The sequence below is a fragment of the Thermothelomyces thermophilus genome, chromosome 6, assembly GCF_000226095.1.
Source record: "Thermothelomyces thermophilus ATCC 42464 chromosome 6, complete sequence".
Taxonomy (NCBI): domain Eukaryota; kingdom Fungi; phylum Ascomycota; class Sordariomycetes; order Sordariales; family Chaetomiaceae; genus Thermothelomyces; species Thermothelomyces thermophilus.
In genome coordinates, this window is record NC_016477.1 from 3,223,824 (window position 1) to 3,246,434 (window position 22,611).

Genomic DNA, 22,611 nt, shown 5'->3' on the forward strand with positions numbered 1-22,611 from the left:
CTCGCGGCCACAACTCCCCCGGTGGAGGGCTGAAAGAGAAGGCGGCGGGAAGAATGGTATCATGGGTCACCAAAGAATCCCCCGGCACCTCCCTCCCTCCACCCCCGGCTCTTGTCGTCCAGTTTCGTGCCGTGGCTGTCGTTCGCCGGTGGAGGAGATGGAAGGGGGGGCGGGCGAGAAGGGCAGGAGTGTTGCATTTGGGAGAGAAGTGCCATCCCCGTCGTCTCCCAGCGCAATTCCCCCCACGACCCCTTTAATACATGCTCGATCCATCCACCAGACTAGCGACTGGATGGGACGTAGTGCGTCTCCTGAGTGCAGCAGCTCGCACTGAGGACGTGTCCGCAGTTGATGCACTGCACGTGGGTATCCGGGTTGTTGTCCCACTTGCAGTCGCAGCAGATGTAGCGGATCATGATGGTGAAGGCGGGTGTTTGCTGAACCAAAGAAAATGAGGAGAGGGGGAAGCGAGTGTTAGCTGGTATATGGCAAGATAAATAGGTAGGTAGTGGATAAATGGGTGAGTATAGGGGGAAACAAAGGAGGGGCAGGGGGTATTCGCGCGAATATGTTGTTTCTCTCGTTCTCAGGACACGAGGATAGACGAACAAACACTTACAGTTCGTCTGGTCTCAGGAAGTCTGGGCCTGTATTCTGATTAGAGCGTGACAGACAATGGAGTTGGCTGGGATGGGATGAGCGCAGTATCCGTACTCTGACATGCCACAGTTGTCTGGGATAATATGGCTGATGGGTGATGACGATGGAGCACGTCGCACTGAAGAGTGATGATATTTGGAAAATGGATAATGGGCTGGTTGTATTCAAGTAATTCTCGAGTTCCTTGTCTCTGTCCGCAAGATTTCGATGCTCTCTGGAGCGCAAGCACCCCAATATATACTAAGAAACCTTCATGGTAATTTGGCTGAGCCGGACCTTGTAACTTCCAGTCTGGCGGTCAGAGAAGAGCATCGCAGCAATGTTCATGAGCGAAATACACACCGAGATGGCTTCTCGACCAATCGAAGCTTGTGAGGCAAAGGGAAAGCCAGAATGCCAAACACAAGGTCCCGTCAAGGGGAGGGGGGCAACTCACGGGTATTCACAAAGGTCCTCTTGAACTCATCATGGCAATAGGAGTCGAGTGGACCTTGGGCAAGGGCGTTGCTTGTTTCTTTGAGGCCCGAAGAATTGACATTCTTCGGTGTGAGTGAAACAAGTGTTGAGTGAATGGACAGGAAGAAGACGGGGACGCTTCACTCTAACGCTGACCGAGCATGGGCCGGTTGAGGTTCATTTCTCAATGTCCAAGCCACAATGGAAAGCAGAGATTTGCTCCCCCAAAAGTTTTTAGAACCAAGATGTGCAAACACTTGTCGATGGACGGGCAACACTGGGGGCTCAGATGGAATTGCCCGGTAAAACTTTCAGAGGTTTCCAGAGGAGAGAGGGCCGGTCCGGGCAAGGTGAAACAGCCACGTTGCTCTCAGGGTTATAGTTTCGTTCCCAAGTATGTGAGCACTGGTAAGGACTTGGATGGAAAGCGCAACATCGGTAGAGATAAGTTTCCCCTAGGTTAGGTTTCCTGTCAGAACCTTGGGCCAACAATAACAATGACGACGACGTCTCGGTGAATATGTTTACCAAGACAGGTCTCAACAATGCTTGGTCAAGCTCAACTTGTAGAGACGGCAACATCGCAGCAAATGCGACCCATGGCTGCGTCACAGCAACACAACCCCCCCCCCCCGCCCCCGGCGCCTCTCTCGAAGCGGCGAGAGACGGGGCGACGCCGCGGTAGGTCTAGGGCTTCCTGTCCCAAGAGACTCTATTTGAACATCAACATATTGGATGGCTATAGGGTCCGCGTATACGGGTCGGCATGAGATTCCCCCATTTGCTTGCCATGCTCTTCTTGTTAGGGTTTGCCGTGTGTATAGTTCGGTGATGCTAGCTCTATGGCCATGGCTATAGGTCATTGACCGTAAACTCAATGATCAACTGCAGGGAGCGTACTATTGATGCAACCGCTTTGCTCTCCCCGAGATTGTACGAACTAGAGGTGTGGATTCTGAAAGGCGCGAGGCCTCCCGCTACGCACATACAGGCGGCGTGTTCGCACGCTGGAATTGCAAGGGAAAGGGCGGGGGAAAATCAAGGGTAACGAGGGGGGACAAGGAGGCTATTTAGTTTTGCAGACTCACTTGTTGCAGCTCGTATAAAACGGCTAGAAAGAGACTCTCTGCAAGCAGCTAGTAATTGGTTACACAAAGTAACCAGCTTCCACCCCTTTTGAGAGATACTAGCGAGTATTCTCATGACGGCAGCTGCCACCACCTTAGGCGCTCTGCGGTATCTCGAATAACGCCGCTGTGATGGTCATCGGTTTGCGGGAAAAACAATACGCCCTTGCTTTGTCGTGGGCATCCCAATGGATTCTGCACCGAATGATATCGCTCAACTATCGCCATTTCAATACAATGGAAGTGTTCACAGTAAGTTGCGAGCACCATGACGTGGGTGGAGGCTCTGAGAAGGAAAGTTCGGTAAATAATTAGGCTAAGTGCCTTTCCGATGGTGAAGGTGAGACAAGGGTTTTAGCTCTTGCCCTCTTAAAAAAAGAACGTTTTTATCACATGATAAGCAGTATCTTTTTGAGACAACGAGCGAAATGAAATCTTGCAACTACTAATCGAGATCACTACTCGTAACTTCCACAGAGCTGCTGTTCGGTGTGCTTTTGAACCTCGCCGCGTTATCGTGAGAAACTGAAAGGAAACAGTTGGTCGGTGAGCCAGCCAATAAAAGAGGCAGTGCCATGGCCCGGCCCGTTTTGACCCTCTGTGACCGCCAAAAGCCAAGTCCCCTCTTACTACAGAGGCCACACCAAGCCAGAGACCACACCACCACCCAAATTTGACAGCCAGGTAGAGCAAGGTAGAGCCAGCGAAGAGCTTCAACCCCCAATATTAGCCTAACCCCTCTACACGCGTAATGATTATATAGATAACTATATACTTTAAGATATATAAATTCTCACTCTATTACCTGCTTAATGATATAGGTAATATTTAATAGAAAACTTGGGTCTATAGATTTCTAAATGTCTATTCTAAATATTTCTTAGCATGTCTTGGTATCTTTCTAATAAAAAGGTATTTTTTAACTATCAAGATTTCTTTGTACGGATTACATACAGGCCCAAGAAACTGCAACAGAGGACTTGGCGTTTGGCGGCCACAGCTGAAAATGACCCGCTCCCTGGTTAACCAACTGCCGACCGCGGCACTTCCTGCCCTAGTTTGCAAGGTTGGTTGCCGGCGCCGATGTGTTTCAACATCCCGTTCCGTCTGGCCCCCAACTCCCCTAGTTCTTCGGCCTATCAGGTCCCATCTCGCGGCCGGGCCTGTTTCAGAACGCCAAAGGAACCAAATTGGCGCCCCAACAGCGGGCCTCGACAAAAGTGTATCTACATGTATGTACACATGCGCAACTAAGATCTAATTGTGAGCACTGGTCTTCCCGGGTATAAATCATGCGGGATACAGTATTTATTCGCTGGCGTCCTGTTCGTTGTTGCCAAGTCTCGAGTATGGTTTTCTTGGCATGCTTGCACTCGTTCACGCCTTCTTTGATAAGGTTTCATTGCTCACCACGAGCTCTGATTATCTATCTTGGATTCGAGTGATCATTTTTGCAGGTATCACACTCAGTGCACGCCCTTTAAGACTTGACCTTCGAAACAGACAGTTCCCCGCACATCAACCGTCGAGTTCTTGTTACACCAAGTCGAGTCCGTGACCAACCAACCAACCAAGCCAAGATGATCCAAGGCAAGATGATGAGGTCCCGCGACTGCGTGCGAAACGACCCCTACTTCTCCCTCCTCCACTTGGCCCAGTTCGCCCTTGCCATCACCGTTTGCGCCCTCTACGGCATCGACATCGACCGCGCTCGCAAGGCCAGAGTCTACCCCAGCGACGAATGGATCTACGCCGTAATTGTTGGCGGTTTCTCTGCCGCGACCGTCGTTCTGTACTACTTTGCCTCTCTTCGCCGGTCCACCTTCGTCTGGGTGTCCCACTTGGTGCTCTTAGTCATGTGGGCCGTGCTCTTGGGCATCTTTGCCAAGGTGAGTGAGCTCACCCCTCTCCGTTCCAGCCTCCCTCCCTCCTTTCGCGCTTACAATGCTTGAGGTGAAGATGTCTGGAGAACGAGCCCGGCTGACTTCCTGTCTAGATGTTCATCAACGTAGATCCCCACGGAAATGACGACCTACAACGCATGAAGAATGCCCTGTGGGTGGTGTTCGCGAGCACTGCTCTCTGGTTCATTGGCTTCTTGGCGTATTTCATCAACTGGCGCCGTCACAGGTACTACTAGAGTCGTTTCGCCAGCCGGGTTTTGGGCGCCGGGTAGGGGGCTCGGGAGCGTATAGACAGTTCAGGGGCAATATTGAAGACGACATACACGACATTAGCTAGGGATAGGAGGGGGGAGATACCTACATGTGGCAAAAGCACGGTGTTTGGGGTGGCATATGGACGGAGGATTAATCCTGTGGTACTTCGCGTCATGGTTTCTGACACTTTTTGTCCCCTCGCAAGTTGAAGCACATTTCTCTTGCCTTGGCGTTATAGAGGAGTTTTGGCACCTTAGGAAGGATATAAGGGTTATCATACTCAGGTTAGCACTATCATTAATGAGATTTACTGAGGGTAACATACCGAGAGTCCTGCTACAAACATACCTTGCACTACGGAACGCAGTTGGTTATAGATATACCGAAGCCAATCGTCATGGTGTGAATCCGTTAATGGACGGCACACTATAGTTGAGGTAGGTACGCAGTAGTATTGCACGGAGTCAACTCGTGGTAGCCATGTATGGATTGCTAGCCGCCGTGCTGCTTGTTTCATTCCGCCACTACGGCCTGACGTCATCGTACCTAGAATGTCTCTCAGCGACCCTCCGAAGTCACACTTCAGAATCACGACATCGAACACGCAGCAAGGTGAACTCGACGCTGCTTCATCAGGATTCACCCTTATGGTGTCGGCGTACAATTGATGCCTGCACACCCGCACCCAGACACACACCACAATTTTAGCGCTTGGTGCGGAAGTGAGTGGACCTGGACATCGACTTTGTGGGATGTATGATGGAAAACACTTTGACCGCCAAGCCGTCGATCGCTCAGTGCTTCAGTTGCAAGCCGCCGCTCCGATTCCCTCGTCGAGTGCAGCCAGCTATAAAATCAGCGAAACCGCCAACCAAAATGCTCGTTAGAGTGTGGGAATTGATAACGAACCCCGGGCGTGTTTTTCTCCTTTTAGGTATTCCATTCTTTGTCCTTCGAGAACGAGACCTGTGTATGTATGTACTGTACAAAGTATGCAGGTGCCATGGCCTGGGGGTCGAATTTTCAGGCTTGAAACAACAGCCCATTCAGTTTGTCCTCTAGGCCAACGCGACAGGTCTCGAGACACAGCAGAGTAATCCGTGCGTGTCGTCTTACGCTGTTTGCTTTGACACTATCTGAAGGAGCCCACCCGTCCTGGTCCATCATTCCAACCGCCGCGGAGCATCAAGATGGAGGGGCACCTTTTCCCTCCTATCTACCCCGCAATCAACTTGACGATTGACGGCGGGGTCAAGGGCCGTTGGGAGTCGCTAGGTGATCGTCGATTGCGATTTCGTCTTTTTTTTTTTTTTTTTGGCTGCCACCACCCGTCCCCCAAGGGTGAATGTATGTACATACCATTGCGCACACCCTGAGCGTGTGTGCGCCGGGGTGGTGCGGCGTTGGGCGCTGATGCTCGTGGCTTGTTGCAGCCCATGACCGTGCTATGTTCGCCGTTGTCTTGCGGGATTTGCGGTGATCAGCATCCAGGGTTTCGCTTCCCAACCCACCCGCTGCCACCAGGGGGCTGGCGAAGTGCGTTTGCCCCACGGACCGCATGCCATGAACAATCCACCACTAATGCATACTGCCTGGTGGAGTGTAATCCGTATCCTGGAAACACGCATTATAGTGGTTCCTACATACATAAGCTAAAGAGTAGCACTGACTCTCTTGCCGTTAGGTCCCGACGCACATTGACGTACATCCTGGAGCAGTTTGAATCACACTTATGTTGTAACTACGGATTACCCGGTGTGTTCTTGGATGATCGAGGTTCCCTGGTTTCCGTGGCTCCCCTGCTTCAAGGTGGGCCCTTTCCCGCTCCCGGCACGCCTAGCAACACCTGGAACCAGGAGGCCTGGATAAGGTATATACTATACATACATAAGTCTTAACGGATTATGTAGGTACATAGAGTTCACACCTTACATGTAAGAGGTATACTAGTAGATGGGTACGTTCATAATATTTGCACACCACACAGTACTGCGGAGATCGGTTGTCGCTTACAGACGAGACCACCGTTGGTTAGTTAGTTGCTCAACCTTGTATCTCTCACCGCGTATTGTAGTTATGGAATGATCGCCAGTGACCCCTCCAACTCGGCCCCCCTCCCCCCCCACCAAGACCCTTGGATATGCTTGCCCCAACTCGTGCGAGGAGCAGGGATCTTTGTAGTGGGGCGGCAGACAATCCTGGTCTTCATCCGTCCGCAGGCAACCAGGGCTGGGTTCTGTTTTCCCAGTGACAGTGAAATGCAGAGGACACCCACAAAACGGGAATGAACTTTTGAATGTTCTGTTCTTAATCCCAAATGCCCAAATTCCCTGCCATGCAACGTCAACAAACCTCCCCAAGCTCGACACGCCATCCGCCAACACCAGGCTGACCGTCTTCTACAAGAGAACCGCACTTGGCTTCTCCTAACCGTATTATCTCCGGCGGTTAGTTGCGTTTGCGCCCACGCTCTGAGCTAGATCTGGGTTCCATGGGAGGCCCTTGGTTGACAACTTCCTTAACTGACTCGAGGCACGAAAAAGCATCCCACTTTCAGTTATTGACGCCAACCAAACTCTATCAGCGGCTCTGCGACGCGCCCAGAACTCGATTAGTTATTGCGAGAAGAGGACTGTGGCCGGGCTGGACGGAGTACTGGCCACCATTTTCCAGGGCGGGATCCGGGAAGACGTACGTACACAGAGTACCGGAGGATTTGGAGGATAGAGATACCCCGCGGCTGCACAAATCACCTATACCTGAGGTATGTCGACGCCCAGAACACCATCGCGCTTCCGTGTTATAAATGCGCCCACGGGTGCAACACGCAAGTTTCCTTGTAGTACAAGGCCGAGGAGTGGGCAGTTATGTGAGGGCGTTCTGTAGGGCGCCTTCCTTTCCTGGCAGTTCTTCTGACCTTCCGAGTCCTCCAACATCTGTTTCGTTCTTGCACTTTCCTAGAACCGTCGAGAGTCTTCAAGTCTTGCGTCGAGAGCTGTTCGCTGACTCAAAACTTAGGCCGCTTAGGTCCTCTTACACCCGCGCCCTACAGATCTCCATGTTTGCGACGCCTTGGATTGAACCGTTCCACCTTGCCGCATCCTCGCAAAATGGAAGGCCGCACTCATTCCTTCAGACTGCCGCTGCCAATCCCGAGGCGCCCCACGCACCAGCGGACCGCTTCAACCTCCTCCGAGGCCTCGCATGCGTCGACCGCTTCGCATAGATCGAATGACTCGGAGGAGCAGTTCATCCTGTCTCCCGCCCACACGCCCGCGTACGAAGACGCTCCGCCTCGCGCTATGGTTTCTCGGTTTGCGACCGACCCTTCGGCGGCTAGGAACGATCTTCTCTTGGGCAAAGGCACGTTGCCTGCGCTCCTGTTCTCTCCCCCAGCGGTCCTCCGCCATCCATCTTCTTTCCCTTCCGGCATGCGCCTTGGTGGTCACGTGTCCCTCGCCGCGGTTTTTTTTTCGTCGTCTGCCCATGCAAACAACTGCAGGCCAAAGAGCAGGAAATTCCAGAAACAAGTGTGTCTGTGAAACCGGCCTTGGAGAGAGTCATATAAACCCGCGACAAGCAACACTCTACGGATTGCAGCGTATTCCGTATAGGGGCTGTTGTGGTACCTGCCAGGGGCGACCCAGGACTGCCCATTCCGGATCGCGGGGAAGTGGGCTTCTGTGGGGGACCCCCCACCTGCTGGGCCCCTAAGTGTAGTAGCCTACACAAGGCCGCTGGGCCAAAGTTTCAGGGTCGCCTGAGACGCATTTCCTTTTCAGGCATTCTTGGCTTCTCTTATGATCGTAAGCCACTGCTAAATTGATGGCTTCTCCCTACAGAAGTGAGCGCTCGCCCACGAACATTGGAGAACATCCCAAAGTCGCCAAATTACCCTAGAGTTGCTCCGGGAAGCTTCAGCAGACCGTTGGGCTTCGAATTGCCTGGAATTGGAAGCAGAAGCCAGAGGACGGACCCAGCCTCTGGTGCATCCACATCTCCCGACCTCCCGCCAGAACCCCTTTCAGCGAGGGGAGACGTTCCTGGGTATTACCACCTATTGATACTCGCCCTGAGAGCCTTATTACTAACCTGAAACTCTTGTGCAGAGGGTATTTCCCACTTCATGAAGACCCAGAATCCCGCATTCACTTCCCCCACCCCTTCCACTGCGACGCTGAAATGGCCAGAAAGAGCTCCCAGAAGAGAGCCGCTGAATCAAGCAAATCTGGGACAGAGCCCCGGGCTCTTCCGGCTACGCATGCTCCTCGGCCTGAGCAGGCGCCCTTGAGCAACCTGACATCGCCCGACACCCCTATATCGTCGTACATACCGAGCGGTCACCACGATGATGTGGTCCTCCCGATGGGGAAGTACTACCCTTCCAACTGGGAGAAAAGGCACGGGAAGACACCGCAGAAAAGCCGACCGCCGGCAACGACGCAGCCTGCGGCGCCAGCGATTCGTTCCGAGCCTCAGGTGCCCAAACACCCGCTGGGAGACCAAGCGCACCATCACCGACTCGACTCCGATGTCAAGCGACAGCTGCAGCAGTACCAGAGAGACATGGTCGCGCAGGCCTCCATGGCCGCCAGCGCCCTTCTAACCAGCAGCGGCTCGGCCAGTTCATCAGGCGCCTCGTCCCCGAGTGGGCTTCCCCCGTCACTACCACGGGGACAGTTCGCCGCCACTTTCCTCAAGACGCACAGGCCGCTCTCGCCGCGACTGCAGCCCGTCGGAAGTCCCGGCCCTGTCACGCCCATGTCGCTTGAATCGGATTGCTATCTCGGTCTCGGCTCACCGGCGGGCGGCGCCGCCATGGATGCCTCCGAGTTCTCAGGCAAAGGGAAACGGCGCGAGAGAGACTCTGGCTCGTCGCCCACCGTCGAATTGAGCGTCGCTTCGATTTGAAGGAGGTATCTGGACACCATGTTGTGCCAACGGCAAGACGGCCTTCTCTTATGTCTCTCCGAATTTCTTTTGATACCCCAGCCTCCATATAGACGGCGACGGAACATGGGTACATGGGTGATACCTCCCAGGCATGACTAAGGCGCGGCGTTTTCTGTGTTATGCTTTTGAGCGATGTAGCGAGGGCCTGGTTTTGATTAGCCTTTCACTGTTTCTTTTGTGACTGCTAGCGAGATTGACTGAGTTGAGAGTGTGCTAAGACCGCTCCCTCGGCAATATTCATACAGCCTTGGCGAGTATCGCAACCAGAAGAAGTAGACCAATGATGACAGATGAGTCCAGCGGATTCTCGACAACACCGGGTGTGTTCATAATTCAGAAATAAATTCAGAAATAACCCTTCTCGGTGGACTGACGGTGCCGAAGCAGGGTCAGCGGTCTCTGGATAGGACAGAATTTGACGATCTACACCAAATCAACCTGTGATTCCACTACTGCAGCCTCTTAAACAATAAACACCCGCAAGGACCATGAGATTAACATAGTCACAATACCCCTCAAGCTGTTTTCCCGTTCCCTTGACATTCTATGACATCCCCCCCCCACCCCTCCCAGGATGCCCTTCCGAAATATCCAACGACATGTCCCATACGCTTCTTCAACTTGCTGTCCACAACCAACAACCCATTCATTATTAGTGTATTGTGAAGAAGTCGAAAATGCACATCTTTATCGGCAGTACCATGAAAATCATGATCATTCATAAAGGCTTGCAGTAGTTGGCAGGGAAACTACCCTTGACGCCATCGAGCTCACCGACCCACCTGCAAGCGAACAAACATAACGCCGTTAGCAGTCAGCCATGGTCTCGAGTGATTCCTGTACACTTTCACCGAATTGGTGAAAGAACGCGGAAGGGCGAGAAGAAGGTTGTTGGGCTTGGAGGGGAGAGAGAGAGAGAGGGAGAGCAGCGTACCAGTCCTGATCCGTCTCGGTCCGCTTCAGCACCCGGATCCTGTCCCCCTCGCGAAACGACAGGTCCCCGTCGCCCTGGCCCGCGAAGTTGTACGTCGCGACGACCCACTCGTCCGGCTTGTTCGTCGCCGCCCGCTTGGGAGGGGGCGGCGGAGGGGGGGGCTTCTTCTTGCCGAGTACTGCGGTTGCGGTGGTGGTGGTGGCGGCGGCGGGGGTCGGGAGAAACTGCTGCTGTCGCTGTCGCTGTTGCTTCTCCTTTTGTGGCTGTTGTTGTTGTCGTCGTTGTTGTTGTTGTTGGTGGTGGTGGTGTAATGAGGGAAAGTAGGAGGAAGAGGAGGAGTCCTGTCGCGGCTGGTTCTGCGACGGGGTCTGCTCTCCGTTGATTGCGGTCCGGCTCACGGCGGCTCCGCCCAAAATGGTCGCCGTGGTGAAGTCGGTCGCGTTGGTGTAGTCGGCCCGCTGTTGGTCGAGCGCCGAGCTCGAGGTCGACGGCGAAGGGGAGAGCGCCGGAAGCATGCGCTGTCGTTGGCTGGAAATGAGGCCCGTCGCCGAGCGCCGGGGTCCGTTGCCGACGCCAATTGGTTCTTGATTTTGCGGCTGCTGGTGATGGTACTGATGGTGATGCTGTTGTCGCGTGGACTTGCCGCGCGCGATGAAACTGATGGTCTCGATCTCGCTGCGGACGGGCCCCAATGCGCCGTTCCAGATGGCGACCACCTCGTCCATCGGGGGCGGCGGTGAGGGGAATCCAACCTCCTCACAGTAGGTGTGCAGCGTCGTGTAGTAGAGCCCTAGCAGTCGGTTCTGGATCATGACCAGGTTTGATAGCAGCGGAGTGACCAGGCTAAACGCCGCGTGGATGATGGGCGGCAGTGTCTCTTTGAGGTGCTCGTCGGCAATGCCAAATTCCTGTCCTACTGGTCAGCTTCTCAGATCAAACGAGCCAGGTAAGTATGGGATGGGGTGCCGCTCACATCCGCGGCTCGCGCCATCTCGGCGTCGGCTTTCGCTAACGCAGTCTCCTCCTTGGAACTCCGTCCCGGCTTCCGCTGGAGCTTCAATGCCTTGTCCTGGGCTTTTTCGTAGTCCAGCCGCTTATTCTCCCGCTTCTTGATGGTCTTGCGAATGGGCGCGATACAATCGCGGGCATCAGCTGCGGGCTTGAGGATATGCTCCTCGATCATGAACATCTCTTCCAGCAGGTCCGCCTTGAGCTCGGTGTACGCCTTTTTCAGTCGAAAGGTGCGTTCCAATTGAAGTTGCGGAGTCGGGACGGCGTGCCGCGATTGTCCATCAGAAGCTCCGGCGATGGGGTCGTAGAGGCCTTCATACTCGGTCACTACCTGCAGTTGGGCGCTGGCAAGAGCAGCCCAGGAGTCTCTCCACATCCTCGCATTGTCAATAATCTAGAGGGATGATCATGTAAGCCAGCTACACGACGAGCAAAATCACGTTAAATCTGAGTCATTTATTTTTTTGTTCTGTACCTTTGCAAGAACATTGTCGGCGTCTTCGTAATCGTTCAAGAGAACAGCAACCTTGGCATTCTCCCCCGGGCCTCTGTTCAGGAGCTTGCCAAACTGTCGTTGCATAGACTGCATTTCGTAGCGGTGCCGAGAGTTCCAACTACCAAACTGAGATTGTTTCACTTGGAAATTTGCGAAACAAGGAGCGCGTCCCTGGTACCTCAGCGGCTTTGTCGAGCAAGCGTCCACCACATACAAGTGCGCGGCATTGGCGATTTGCGATCACAGAAACCAATATTCAGAAGAGCTCAGAGTGTGGCCAATGCAGTGTCGGAGAAAATGTGAATTTTAGGGATCCGGAAAGAAATACGGATTACGCCAGTTCGGCACATGCGCCAGCTCTGTCTCGCTTCGTTGGCCCAAAGGACGGCTCGTCCGAACAATGTTGGGGTGGCACAGCCCCAAAGCACTCGAATCTTGCATAAGGGGCAACAAGAAACCTGCAAGTCCGAAACTCGAACCTAGCTCGACTCTGCATTGGCATCAGAAAAGTGGTGCGCACGCTCGGTACGGTATGTCGAGCGTGGGATTGACCCCTCTAAACGGAGCACAGTGGCGGTTCTGGTTAGCCAAACAACCGCATCTTGCAACTTTCTGCGGGAAGCAATGCTCATGGTTGGAGGCAAAACCAGGTCAGGGACGCCAAAGCAGCCAACCGTTGGGTCAGGATCGTTTGACGGAGCGGGGCATTATTTTAGCCAATCAAAAGCCCTTGTTACTGCATAACTGGAAGGTGGGGTAGGCGGGATCAGGTGACAGCGCGTTCCCTGGATACACGCGTCAGGGAGTCGCCTCGCGTCATTCTCGCCAGGTTCGATCAAGCAGACGGCCACGGGCACAAGCAGCAACGGGCCATCCAGAAACTGGCCGCACCCACACAACTCTCTGGTATTTTTCTTGTCGAAGCGATGCCATGATAGCGACTCACACGTCTGTCGAAGATGCCGTCTATGACCTCCTCGCGGCCAGCTCCTGCGGGCTCATTGGACTCGGGCAACGGTGGACGCAGCGCCGCGGTCCTCGAGTTCATTTGCCTCTTTACCCATGACCTCCGCAAGAAGCAGAAGAGATGGGAAGACGGCCGCCTCAGATACCATACCTTCAACAAGCGCGTCATGGTCTACGATGACCGCGGCAACTTTGTCGGAGATCTGCATTGGACACGTGAAGAAGAGTTTGGTGAAGGCGAAGAAGTTCAGCTGGAGCACGGGACCGCCATTATTCAGGTCATGGACTGCGTCGGCCGCAAAGAGCAGGATTTATCGGAGTTGTTGGACAAGAGGGCGAAAGAGAAGGAACAGCGTCAAGCACGCCTTTTGGGGTGTCCGCCCCTGGCCGGCCCATCACCGACCACCCCCGTTGCTGGACCCCGCGCCCAAGCACATTTTCAAACTCGTCACCGGCCCTTAAATCATCTGCTGGGGACCCCGACAGGACACTACGGCCGGGCCGTGGTCCCGGCCGAGTCTCCATTCGAGTTGCGGCAGAAAGCCGATGGCAATGCGAACGACAGCCCCGACTCGCGTCCTTCGAAACGGAGTAGACGCGACATAACACCACCGAGCAAGAAGGGTTATGCTCAGAATTTATTTGGTGCTACATTGTCATTGTCTGCTGTTCCACTGAGCTCGGCCCCCCTGCGACGATCAGCGAATTCCACCTACCGCGAGCAAGACACATCGACACCTCAACAACAACCTGGGGAAGATGCCAAACAAGGAGTCAACGATGAAACCAGGCATAACGGACAACTTGCAAGTGGCGTTCGGGGTCCATCTTCTACCACTTCTGTGAATTCAAGTTCACCGAAGAAGGCGGTTGCGGCGCCCTCCGTAAGAACAGGTGAGGAAGCTGGTGGACGCGAAGATAGGATCTCGCTTCAGTCTTCATCAAAGAGTCTTCTTTGGTCTCATGGAGGGAAAGCAGTCCCAAGGCCGCAGAGCGGAGGGTGTGAATCGACCGAAGGCATTGGCCGACCTACGACCTCCATTGGCAAGAGTGGGTTGTTGACAGTTGCCGCCCGACGGTCAGAGGACCAGTCGCGAGTCCAAAGCGAGGAAATGGCCCAGCGTATACTGGAATTTTCCAAGGGAACCTGTCATGGCGAATCGAGCACCAACGCGCAAGCCAGCGTGCCAGGGTCTTCGCGCTCTCAAGCGATTGTCCTGGACGAAGCCACGAGCATTGAATCAAACCCGAGACAAAGATTCGGGGAACCTAGGCGAGAAGTGAATGAGATAGCTGTTCCTCGCCACGACTCTCTGGGCGAGGCACCAAAGTCTTCCAAGAGTGACGGATTGCCGCGAACGGCAGTTGAAACCCAGACTGCCGAACCGAGGCCGACGGGGGAGGACTTTGAAGATGCCCAAAGGCCGCCAATGGAGGAGAGAACGGAGCTGCGACTAAAGCGCCGACAAAAACGTGGCCTCTTGCTGCTTTCCGAGCAGAGGAATCGAACAAAGCAACCACGATCACAGGGTGCGCCAGCCGACGAGTCGAACCCCGCAGGCAGAGACATAGAGCGGCCTGTCCACTCCGTCGCGGTTGAACCAAGTCTTGGAGCTGCCTGTCAAACTGCCGACGCTACCTTGTCGGCGCAACAGGGTGGATCAGGTCCTTCTTCGCCCGCTGTTTCCGAGAACTCCTCAGAAGAACTCGATCCTCTACCGCCACAGCCTTCACCACATCAGGATAGCCGGCGTGGAAGTAAGGTTGGGAACAACGCAGATCCGTCGATGCTGCAGGTGGGAACTACCACTTCAACTGAGCCTACAGAGAGACCAGTACATCCTGCAGGCGCGTCAAAACCAGACAATGATACCGGCGCCGAGGAAAGTGATACTGAGGAACTACCGCGTTCTTATCGGGACAGGAGGATGCGATTGAGGGCTAAGGCTTCTGCACGAGCTCCCGATGAACCGGACGACTCAGGTGGCCTCGACGAAGAAGCATTATCGGAAGCTCAGACAGAGATTCCAACGTTGAGGCCCTCGCGCCGGACTCGCAAGACAGAGTGTATGGATGATCAGGGGTCGGGTCGCCCGAGGAAGAAGGCTCGAAAGGTCGACTCCGAGGATAGTGCCAAAGAGCTGCCTGGGGCTCAGGTTAAACCACGACTAGCCAAGCTCAGCAGGAAGAGCGTCAAAAGCAGGGAGATTTTTGGGCTTGTACCCTCCTCCAGTCCTCCTGCCATATTGGCGAATGCGGCCCGAGCAGTTGTCACTGAGGATCGGGGAGGACCATCTCCAGTGTCGGGCCGACCACAACCATCCATTCCTAAGTTGGCGATTAATTCTCATGAAGCTGCTCCGCCTGCTGTTCAGCAGTCCGACTCGGATCCTCATAACAGGGCGAACGGACGACTGGATGAGACGACCCGAAAGGACCAAGCGACAGCCACTGCAGTGCTACAGTCTGGTCATATGACGCGCCGAAGCGTCGCCCGCCCGACACCGAACGACTCCGCCGTAGGAAGCGGTAATGACAAAGAAATGGTTGCACGAGCCTCCACCTCCTCCGGGCCCCAGGGCATTACCGCACCTGAAAAGGCTGTTGCTCAGGCGACATCAAGGCCGCAAGGTGACACCGGGGAGAGAACACCCGCAGCGCCTGCAACGGACAGCGAAGTGCTGCAACCACGGTCAAACAACGAGCAGCCACGATTGCCAGAACAGCCTCAAGCGCCTATGAACAATCCTGCCGACGTCGGGCCCAATTCTCGTGAAACCAAGATGAACGCGATGCCACGTCCAGATGGACCAGCAGCTGGGTCTGCCCGCCCCAGAATAGCCAACCCAGCGACGCGGGGCCGTAAGGCTGCGTTAGAGTCCGACGCCGCAGGCCAAGTTCCTCGGTCCATCCTGCCCCCGGAGCGAGCCCCTGCGTTGCTCGAAGGTACGCGGGGGTTACACGTACGGCCGGAACCCGCCGCCGCCGCCCGCGAAAGTGAGCGTCCCAAACGGCAGATGAGGTACCCTGGCTTCACGTCAGCAAAGGGGGGCGGGCCCTGGAGTCGGGAAGCACACGATCTGCTGGAGAGCGCTCGGCCCGAATGAGGCCACGGTGGCTCAGTTTCCCCCCCCCCCCCCCTTCCTCCCGCCGCCTGGTATTGGGCCCCCAATCCCCTCTTAGCTGATCGGGGAAGCCACGAGTCATCGTCAGATCGAGAGACACGTGCCTAGTTGGGTGTCGTTTTGCTGCAACCATGTTGTTCAAAGTAGGTCTCGCTACTTCCGGAGGCGCAACCGAGGCTATGATTACTCTTGCCGATGAGAACGATGAAGTAACGACTAGAGAATACCCCGCGAGGAGGAAATACATTCAACGTTGGAACCATGCACATCAAACATGATCACCTTCTATTCGTGACTACCTACTGGATCGACTTTGTTTCCCTGAGCTGGAAGATCATGCCTTGGAAACTGCTTGCCCGGCCTTGCGGTGACCCATACTCCCATAAAGCAAGCCCAAATTCCTCACGACATTATGATGCTTCTCTTCGGTGTGCTGACATACTTGGTTACCTCGTCAGGTCAATCAAAACCGGCCGGCCGTGGGCGAAAGGGTGACGTTTGGGCCGTTGTCTGCCAGCAAGTGCCAACGCTTGTTGCCCAAGTGAGTCCATTGCAGCTGACACGGCAACTCAGATCCCTCAGATCCCCGCCGCCGCATTGGAGAAATCGACTTCATCAGTACCACCCTCTCGGGATCCTGCGCCTGTCCGGGCTGTGTGGAGAGGTTGAGGGGTCGGCATGGGCGGCTCCTGCAAGGTTCTTTCTCGCGCGAGGGCCTGAAAGAGCATTACACAGTACACAGTAACCTAGAGCTTAAAGGGCCCCCCTCCCAATCGGAAGTAGCCCCGCAAGGGGCTGGGTCTCCGTGAAGCCCGCGGCACCTGTTTTGTGTTACCCATCTCGAACCTTGTGCAATAGGTGTCGGGCGTCATCTGTGCTTGTCATTGAGCGTGTGCAAAAAACTGGGTAGGGGAACCCGGTTGCCACGTTGGGCTGCAAGAGGGGCTCGCTACCTTGCCCAATGGCGCAGCTGGGCAATCGGTGACAAGTCGGAACCCTCCGGTACCTTCATTTGTTCTTTGAGATTCCTCAGCCTCGCCGCCGGTGGTGGTTCGTACCAGGAGCTGCTCGCCGTGCCTCGGAATATCCGCAAGTACTATGTATGCTTTGCGTTGCCACCTGACGACCCCGCTGCCATTGATCTCCGATCGTCGGTGGCTCTCAATGGCTCTCAAAAAGACAAACGGGGATGGCTATGCTGCGATTTGGAGACAGCTGATTGCGAGAGGCAGCGCAGCGAGAGAACTCGGTCAAGGATGACTCGGATTGCCAAGAGCCCACGCGTTCCGCATCGTTGTTAGAACCGCGGAAAAGAGAGTGAGTGCTCAAGGACGATCACGAGTTTCACAAAGAGACGGGATCTCGAGCTGGTTTTGGAGGGGAGGAGACATGGCGTACGTATGCTGGGCTTATTGTAATGGGAAAACGGGATCACGTATGTATATCTCGAATTTGCTGCTGTTGCGGCCCTCGAGTGCGCTGCTCGATTCCCATACACCCTGAATTCAGCACGAATTACGGTTATGACGTTCAAGGCTTGGCGTACAGAAAGCAGACACGGGTTTGGATCCGGATGGTCATGAGGAGTATGTATGTACTGTATGTATGTATGACACGTATACGCTACGGAGTACATCCATTCAAATAACCCGTGGCCCACCCCCGCAATCGCCCGTGTGGTGATGCCGCAAGCGGGGTTTGCCCGTTTTAACCTTCACCTCGCCAACGCCAAGGAGCTGTGTGGTTCGCGAACTAGGTCGGTACTCTGCTCGCCTTGCACTCACAGATGTACATACATGTCATAGCCTCACGGGTGCTGGCAGCTGATGCATCGTTTCCGGTTGCACCAGGTTCACGTTCCCCCGTCAGGCCTCCATGGGAATGCTGCCCAGGCATTCAGACACATTCACACCCTGGTTGCCTTCTCAGGCAGCTCAGGAGGCAGAAGGCTGCGTTTCCCAGCTTACCCAGCAGTTAGCTGCAACCTGTGGCACTGATCTTAAAAAAAAAAAAAAAAATAACTACTCGGCCAGGTGGTGTAGGTCGGCAGCGGCTCGCCGGTGCCCGTGAACAGCATGCAGCCGAGGGCGTTGACACCGTCGAAGACGGTGTTGTCAATGAAAAAATAACTACTCCGACCGCTTCAATTTTTTATACACCGCACAGTTCCCTTGATTTGTGTCAAATTTCCACTCTCATTTTCCTTGGTTCTTACCAATCGACCTCACGGCGACGTCGCCCGAGCCGGGACGCCATTTCGTCTCTTGCCGGGCGAGCGTGAGGCCTTGAATGTTTGAGACGGTGTCTGCCCTCCGATTTCGCCTTGCTCGAGGACGGCTCACAGACCAGCAACACAGCATCCACAACTTTTAAGCTTGTTCTTCCTTTCTTTCTTATTTGGGCCCCTTTCCCCCTTTCTCTTCTCCGTTTATTCGACTCTGTGTTTTGGAGTATGCTTTCGTTGTATACCTCCCTGACCCGCGGCCGTATTACCGTCTCGATTTCATCGCTCTATCGGCAACTTGCTTTTGAACTATTACGCAGCCTTGTGATGCTGTCTAGCCCCTTCGCCGCTTCCGCTTACGATACCAGCGTACCTCAAAGTTAGCATGCCCCCAGGCTCGAGACGCCCGTCTACCTCACACCAGAAGCCCTCCGGCAGCATGGTACGGCAGCATTCTAGCCGGAGCGCGGTTGACCAGGACCCAATCATCCCTACCCCTGAAACCCAAGAGCTCTACAACAGGTGGAGGGTGATGGAGGATCGGCTCACAGCAGAATCCCTGAGCCAAATTCCAAATGACCATGCAGCCTTCCTCTATCCTCCCTCGCCGTCGCAAGCTACGACACAGTCTCAGGCCAGCACTGCGTACTCCACTGCGCAAAGCATGGATGATATGGACGCGAGGGACCCGTCGCGACCCGATAAACCGAAGCGTGGCCGCCAAGGCCCGTTGACGGGTCCGAAGAAGCTGAAGACCAATTTGATGCGCAAACTGAAAGCCTGTAAAGAGTGCCGCGAGCGCAGGGTGGAGGTAAGAAGGCCGGATCCACTCACCCACCGACGTTGCTCTCACCCCGTTGCTGCTAACAGCCGATTCATTAGTGTACTCACCGGAATCTCACTCTCTTCGAGCAAGAGTATCAGAGGCGGAAGCAAGCTCGAGCAGCAGCGGACCAAGAGGTCAACACCGGACCCCACAATCTCCAAGCTACACTACCATCCCAAGATGCTCCGTCTCAGCAGAGATTAGGGCATGAGGCCGACTTTGACGGCATAGGAACCGGCCAGATTCAGCTCTCAGACCCATCCTTGAACCCTTCGCGTAGAATCCTGGTTGGGAGCGAGGACGCACATACGGAGACCGACCTTTTGCAGGATAACCGAATCAGGGTCCGACCTTACGTGGCAGCACTCCTGTCCTCGTTCGAAGGCACCGGCCTCCCTACATCCACCAGCCTTCCCGCATCTACCCATACCGCCGCCTATACCGCCACCCCGTACATGACCCTTACCCCGCCTCAGCCCGTTGACAAAGACAAACTGATAGGCAAACAACGCGCCCCAAGGAGCAGAGAATGGGTCTGTCACGGGAGCTACGGCGAGTCTCGGACGTGTATCCAGACATTCACAGACTTGTCAAGTCTGATACGCCACTTCAGAGATAGCCATGCCCAGTTCTCCGATCAATGGTTCAGCTGGAGCTGCGCTATGTGCAAACTAGACGTAGCCGAGACCTTTCCAGAGGTCCCTCCAAGCGAACCCTGCCCCCAGTGTCGCGACCCGGAGCCATATACCTGGCTCAGATGTTGCTGGGGGAAGGTGGCCAATCCTTCAGCAGGACCTCAGCCGAGTTTCCCCAGCCGCGTTCCAAGCCGAGACGGCTCGTCCTCGAATCCTTCTTCGTGGACCAACCTTTCATTTTTAGGCCCTTCCGGAGGGGGCTACGGCTACTACTCTCCCACCATGTCCTCCTCGGGAAGTCTCTGGGGGTACTTCTATAGCGGGGGCGGCGGCGGCGGCGGTGGCGGCGGCGGTGGTGGTGGTCAGGCTTATTATGCCTCCTCACCCAAAGTCCCGCCGCCGACAATGATGGGCGCCAGGTCACTTGCGTCGTCGTCGTCCTGCGCGACGAGGCCGACACTACTTCCCCTCCTCGCCTATTTCTGGCCCCCGTCGCCCCGGTCTTCCTCCTCCTCCGGGACCGGCCGACCGGACGGCAAACCGTCGTCGCTAGCGCGCCGAGTCTGTCCCGCCGCCGTCGTGCTCGCCGTCGTCGCCCTCGCCCCGCTGCTCGGCCGCTGGCCGTCGCCGCCGCCCGCCTCTCCGACCCTCCCTGGCGGCGTCGCCATCGGCGTCGACGCCGCCGAGCGCGCCCTCTCCGGCATCGCGCGCTCCGCCGCGCGCGGCGGCGGCGACGACCACCACCACCACCACCTCCTCCGCCGCCCCAGCATCCTGGAGCTGTCGATGGCCTGCATCGCGGCCGGCCTGGTCGCGTCGTGGGTGTTTTGGCACGTCAGGGACCGGTGGTGCGGTCGGCGGCGGCCGTCACGGTGGTGGGGTCCTCCTCCTCCCGGTGAGGCGGGACAGCTCGAGCCGGACCCACCGCCGCCGGCGCGGGTGCAGGTGCAGGTGCAGGTGCAGGTGCAGGTGCGTTGAGTTTCGAGGGGACTCACTGCTCGACTAACGGACGGAGTGTTTTTTATTTTTCTTTCTTGTTTCATTTTTTTTTAATTTAAAATTTCATTTTGTGGAAAGAAGGGGGAGCAGGCGCGGTACGGGCGTCGCGATGTTTCTGGTTCCATCTTGGGCTGTTTCCGAAAGGGTTTGGTAGGTAGGTGCTGGGTGGATTATTTGCTTATCGCGCTCTCATGCCATCTTGGTTTCTTGTCCTCTTCTTGGGTCTCTTTGTTATCCATTGCTCCTTCTTCGTTTGTTAGCACGGCGCAGTTTCCTCCTTTCCTTTTGACAAGTGCATTAGTAAACAGGGTGGCCACGAAATGGTCGGCGCAGGGATTTGGTGGGCTTGGCTGCATGGTTGGGCGGAGGATTGACCTGGTTTGCATTTCCTTTCGTCTCATTAGCGTCTGGACTTTGCAGGCTATCAGAGCCTTGCCATCATCGGTTTGTTCTGCTTGTGCCGGTTAGGTGGGTCAGCAGCGACCTCGGTGGGAGCGTTGCCGGGCCTTTCCCTTTTTCTATTTTTTCTTTTCCTTTTTGTTTTGTTTCGTTTTTTTGTTTCTGGCTTTTGTCAACTTTTCGGAGTTTGGAGTTTTGGAGAGGGATACGTTGTTCGTCTTGAGATATATCAGAACCTCAACTCAGTGTTCTGTCGCGGAGGGCAGTCCTGTAACTAACGGGCCGATATGGATTTAGCGGGAGTTTGAGGACAAGGGCATGTGATTTTGGGGGTGCTTCAAGAGAACTCTTCGTTGAGCAATCAACAAACCATTGGATTCTTTTATTCACTTTAAAAACTTCACCCTCTGGTTCAAGGAAGGTGACATGAGGAAGAGCCTGTGGAAAGCTTGAAGCCAACCTTGAAACACTGCCACTATGCTAGCACTGAGAGACACCAAGCACCTTACTGCTTCTGGCAGCTGAATGGGGCACTGCACGCTTCGGCGGGTGACGATTCAATGGAGTCCCGAGGTGCTACCCCAATATCGATTTGGAGGAGTCATCCTGTATTTGAGCCAATAACGTACTCCGTAGAGGCATTTCGTATCTGCCTCTTCTCAAACCCGAGTCGAAGGATGCACTGGCTCAATTGACTCAGCTCAATTGCGCGTGGGGTAGCACAGGAGGGAGACGGACTCGACACTGTGTAAGCAGGGTCGGCGCGATTCCCGCTTCTCCACACAATACTATGTACATACATACGGAAGTAGTTCGTTGCTTGCTACACTAATCCGTACACTACACTAACTTACCGTATCTCGAAGACAGGCGAAGGCAACAGATCTGTCCGCCTCGGAAAGCGCCTCGATTGCGCTTAGCCATGCTCTGCTTTCCAAGAGAGGTAATTCATCGATTACTCTGTAATCATACGCACAGAAACCTTGGAGGCCGCCGTTTACAAGGCAATTGCGAGCGCCAACGTTACCGCACTTCTTCACTCGGTGCTGGAACCGCCTCCTTGTCTCTCTCGAGCGATCAATGGCAAGAACTCGAGTCCAAATGTATCGCTCATATGGCTGGTACTGTGCGGCAAGGTCGGAGCGCGACCTTCAGCAACAGGGCACCAGAATGGTTGATTGACTCATCCGACGTTAGCCAATTGAAGCCGTTTTCATGGCGGTGCGGCATCACTGGCATGAGCCGCTTCGCTCGGGTCAGACTGAGGTTTCTCTTCGTGTGGGGCAAGCACTTGCATGGGTTTACTCGCCGTGTTCTGCAACCATGCAGGTCATTTCTCCGCTCCGGCTCGTCGGTCAATGGTACGGGCGACAAGATATTTTTCTGTATAGCTGCCAAGGTGGACATGCTCAGACTGCGCTCTCGAGATGAGAGGCTGCGCAGAAAATTGTCCGACTCCATGTACCTGTCCCGCGGCCCAGAAGGGGTCGCGCTATTCCTGATTGAGCTCGCCGAAATGCTGGGGGAGACAACCTTCGCTGCCTGCGCCTTGAAGTCCTGGCTCACAGTTGCAGCAGCTCTTGTGCCAGAAGGCAGTGAAATATCGGCCTGACTCCTCCGGACGCAAGTTTTGTTCTTTCC

General features: G+C 55.1%; 5 protein-coding genes across 5 annotated transcripts; 4 read left to right on the forward strand and 1 right to left on the reverse strand.

Moving 5' to 3' along the window:
* The first annotated feature begins 3,680 nt into the window (after positions 1–3,680).
* On the forward strand, positions 3,681–4,430 carry MYCTH_2310934 (uncharacterized protein). Its single transcript, XM_003666281.1, has 2 exons — positions 3,681–4,132; positions 4,240–4,430. The coding sequence occupies exons 1-2, from the start codon at positions 3,824–3,826 to the stop codon at positions 4,381–4,383; spliced, it is 453 nt and encodes a 150-aa protein (XP_003666329.1). The 5' UTR covers positions 3,681–3,823; the 3' UTR covers positions 4,384–4,430.
* A 3,303-nt stretch (positions 4,431–7,733) lies between these two features.
* MYCTH_2310937 (uncharacterized protein) lies at positions 7,734–9,915 on the forward strand. Its single transcript, XM_003666282.1, has 3 exons — positions 7,734–7,765; positions 8,512–9,675; positions 9,740–9,915. Exon 2 carries the CDS (start codon positions 8,585–8,587, stop codon positions 9,311–9,313), a length of 729 nt encoding a protein of 242 aa, XP_003666330.1. The 5' UTR covers positions 7,734–7,765; positions 8,512–8,584; the 3' UTR covers positions 9,314–9,675; positions 9,740–9,915.
* Position 9,916: 1 nt separating this feature from the next.
* MYCTH_2310941 (uncharacterized protein) lies at positions 9,917–12,120 on the reverse strand. The gene is made up of 3 exons (XM_003666283.1): positions 11,263–12,120; positions 10,290–11,197; positions 9,917–10,137 (listed from the first exon to the last, which is right to left on the reverse strand). Exons 1-3 carry the CDS (start codon positions 11,674–11,676, stop codon positions 10,074–10,076), a joined length of 1,386 nt encoding a protein of 461 aa, XP_003666331.1. The 5' UTR covers positions 11,677–12,120; the 3' UTR covers positions 9,917–10,073.
* A 451-nt stretch (positions 12,121–12,571) lies between these two features.
* On the forward strand, positions 12,572–15,902 carry MYCTH_2310943 (uncharacterized protein). The gene has a single exon (XM_003666284.1). The coding sequence runs from the start codon at positions 12,756–12,758 to the stop codon at positions 15,867–15,869; it is 3,114 nt and encodes a 1,037-aa protein (XP_003666332.1). The 5' UTR covers positions 12,572–12,755; the 3' UTR covers positions 15,870–15,902.
* A 2,325-nt stretch (positions 15,903–18,227) lies between these two features.
* Positions 18,228–20,623, forward strand: MYCTH_2310945 (uncharacterized protein). The gene is made up of 2 exons (XM_003666285.1): positions 18,228–18,922; positions 18,994–20,623. The coding sequence occupies exons 1-2, from the start codon at positions 18,497–18,499 to the stop codon at positions 20,548–20,550; spliced, it is 1,983 nt and encodes a 660-aa protein (XP_003666333.1). The 5' UTR covers positions 18,228–18,496; the 3' UTR covers positions 20,551–20,623.
* Positions 20,624–22,611: the final 1,988 nt, after the last annotated feature.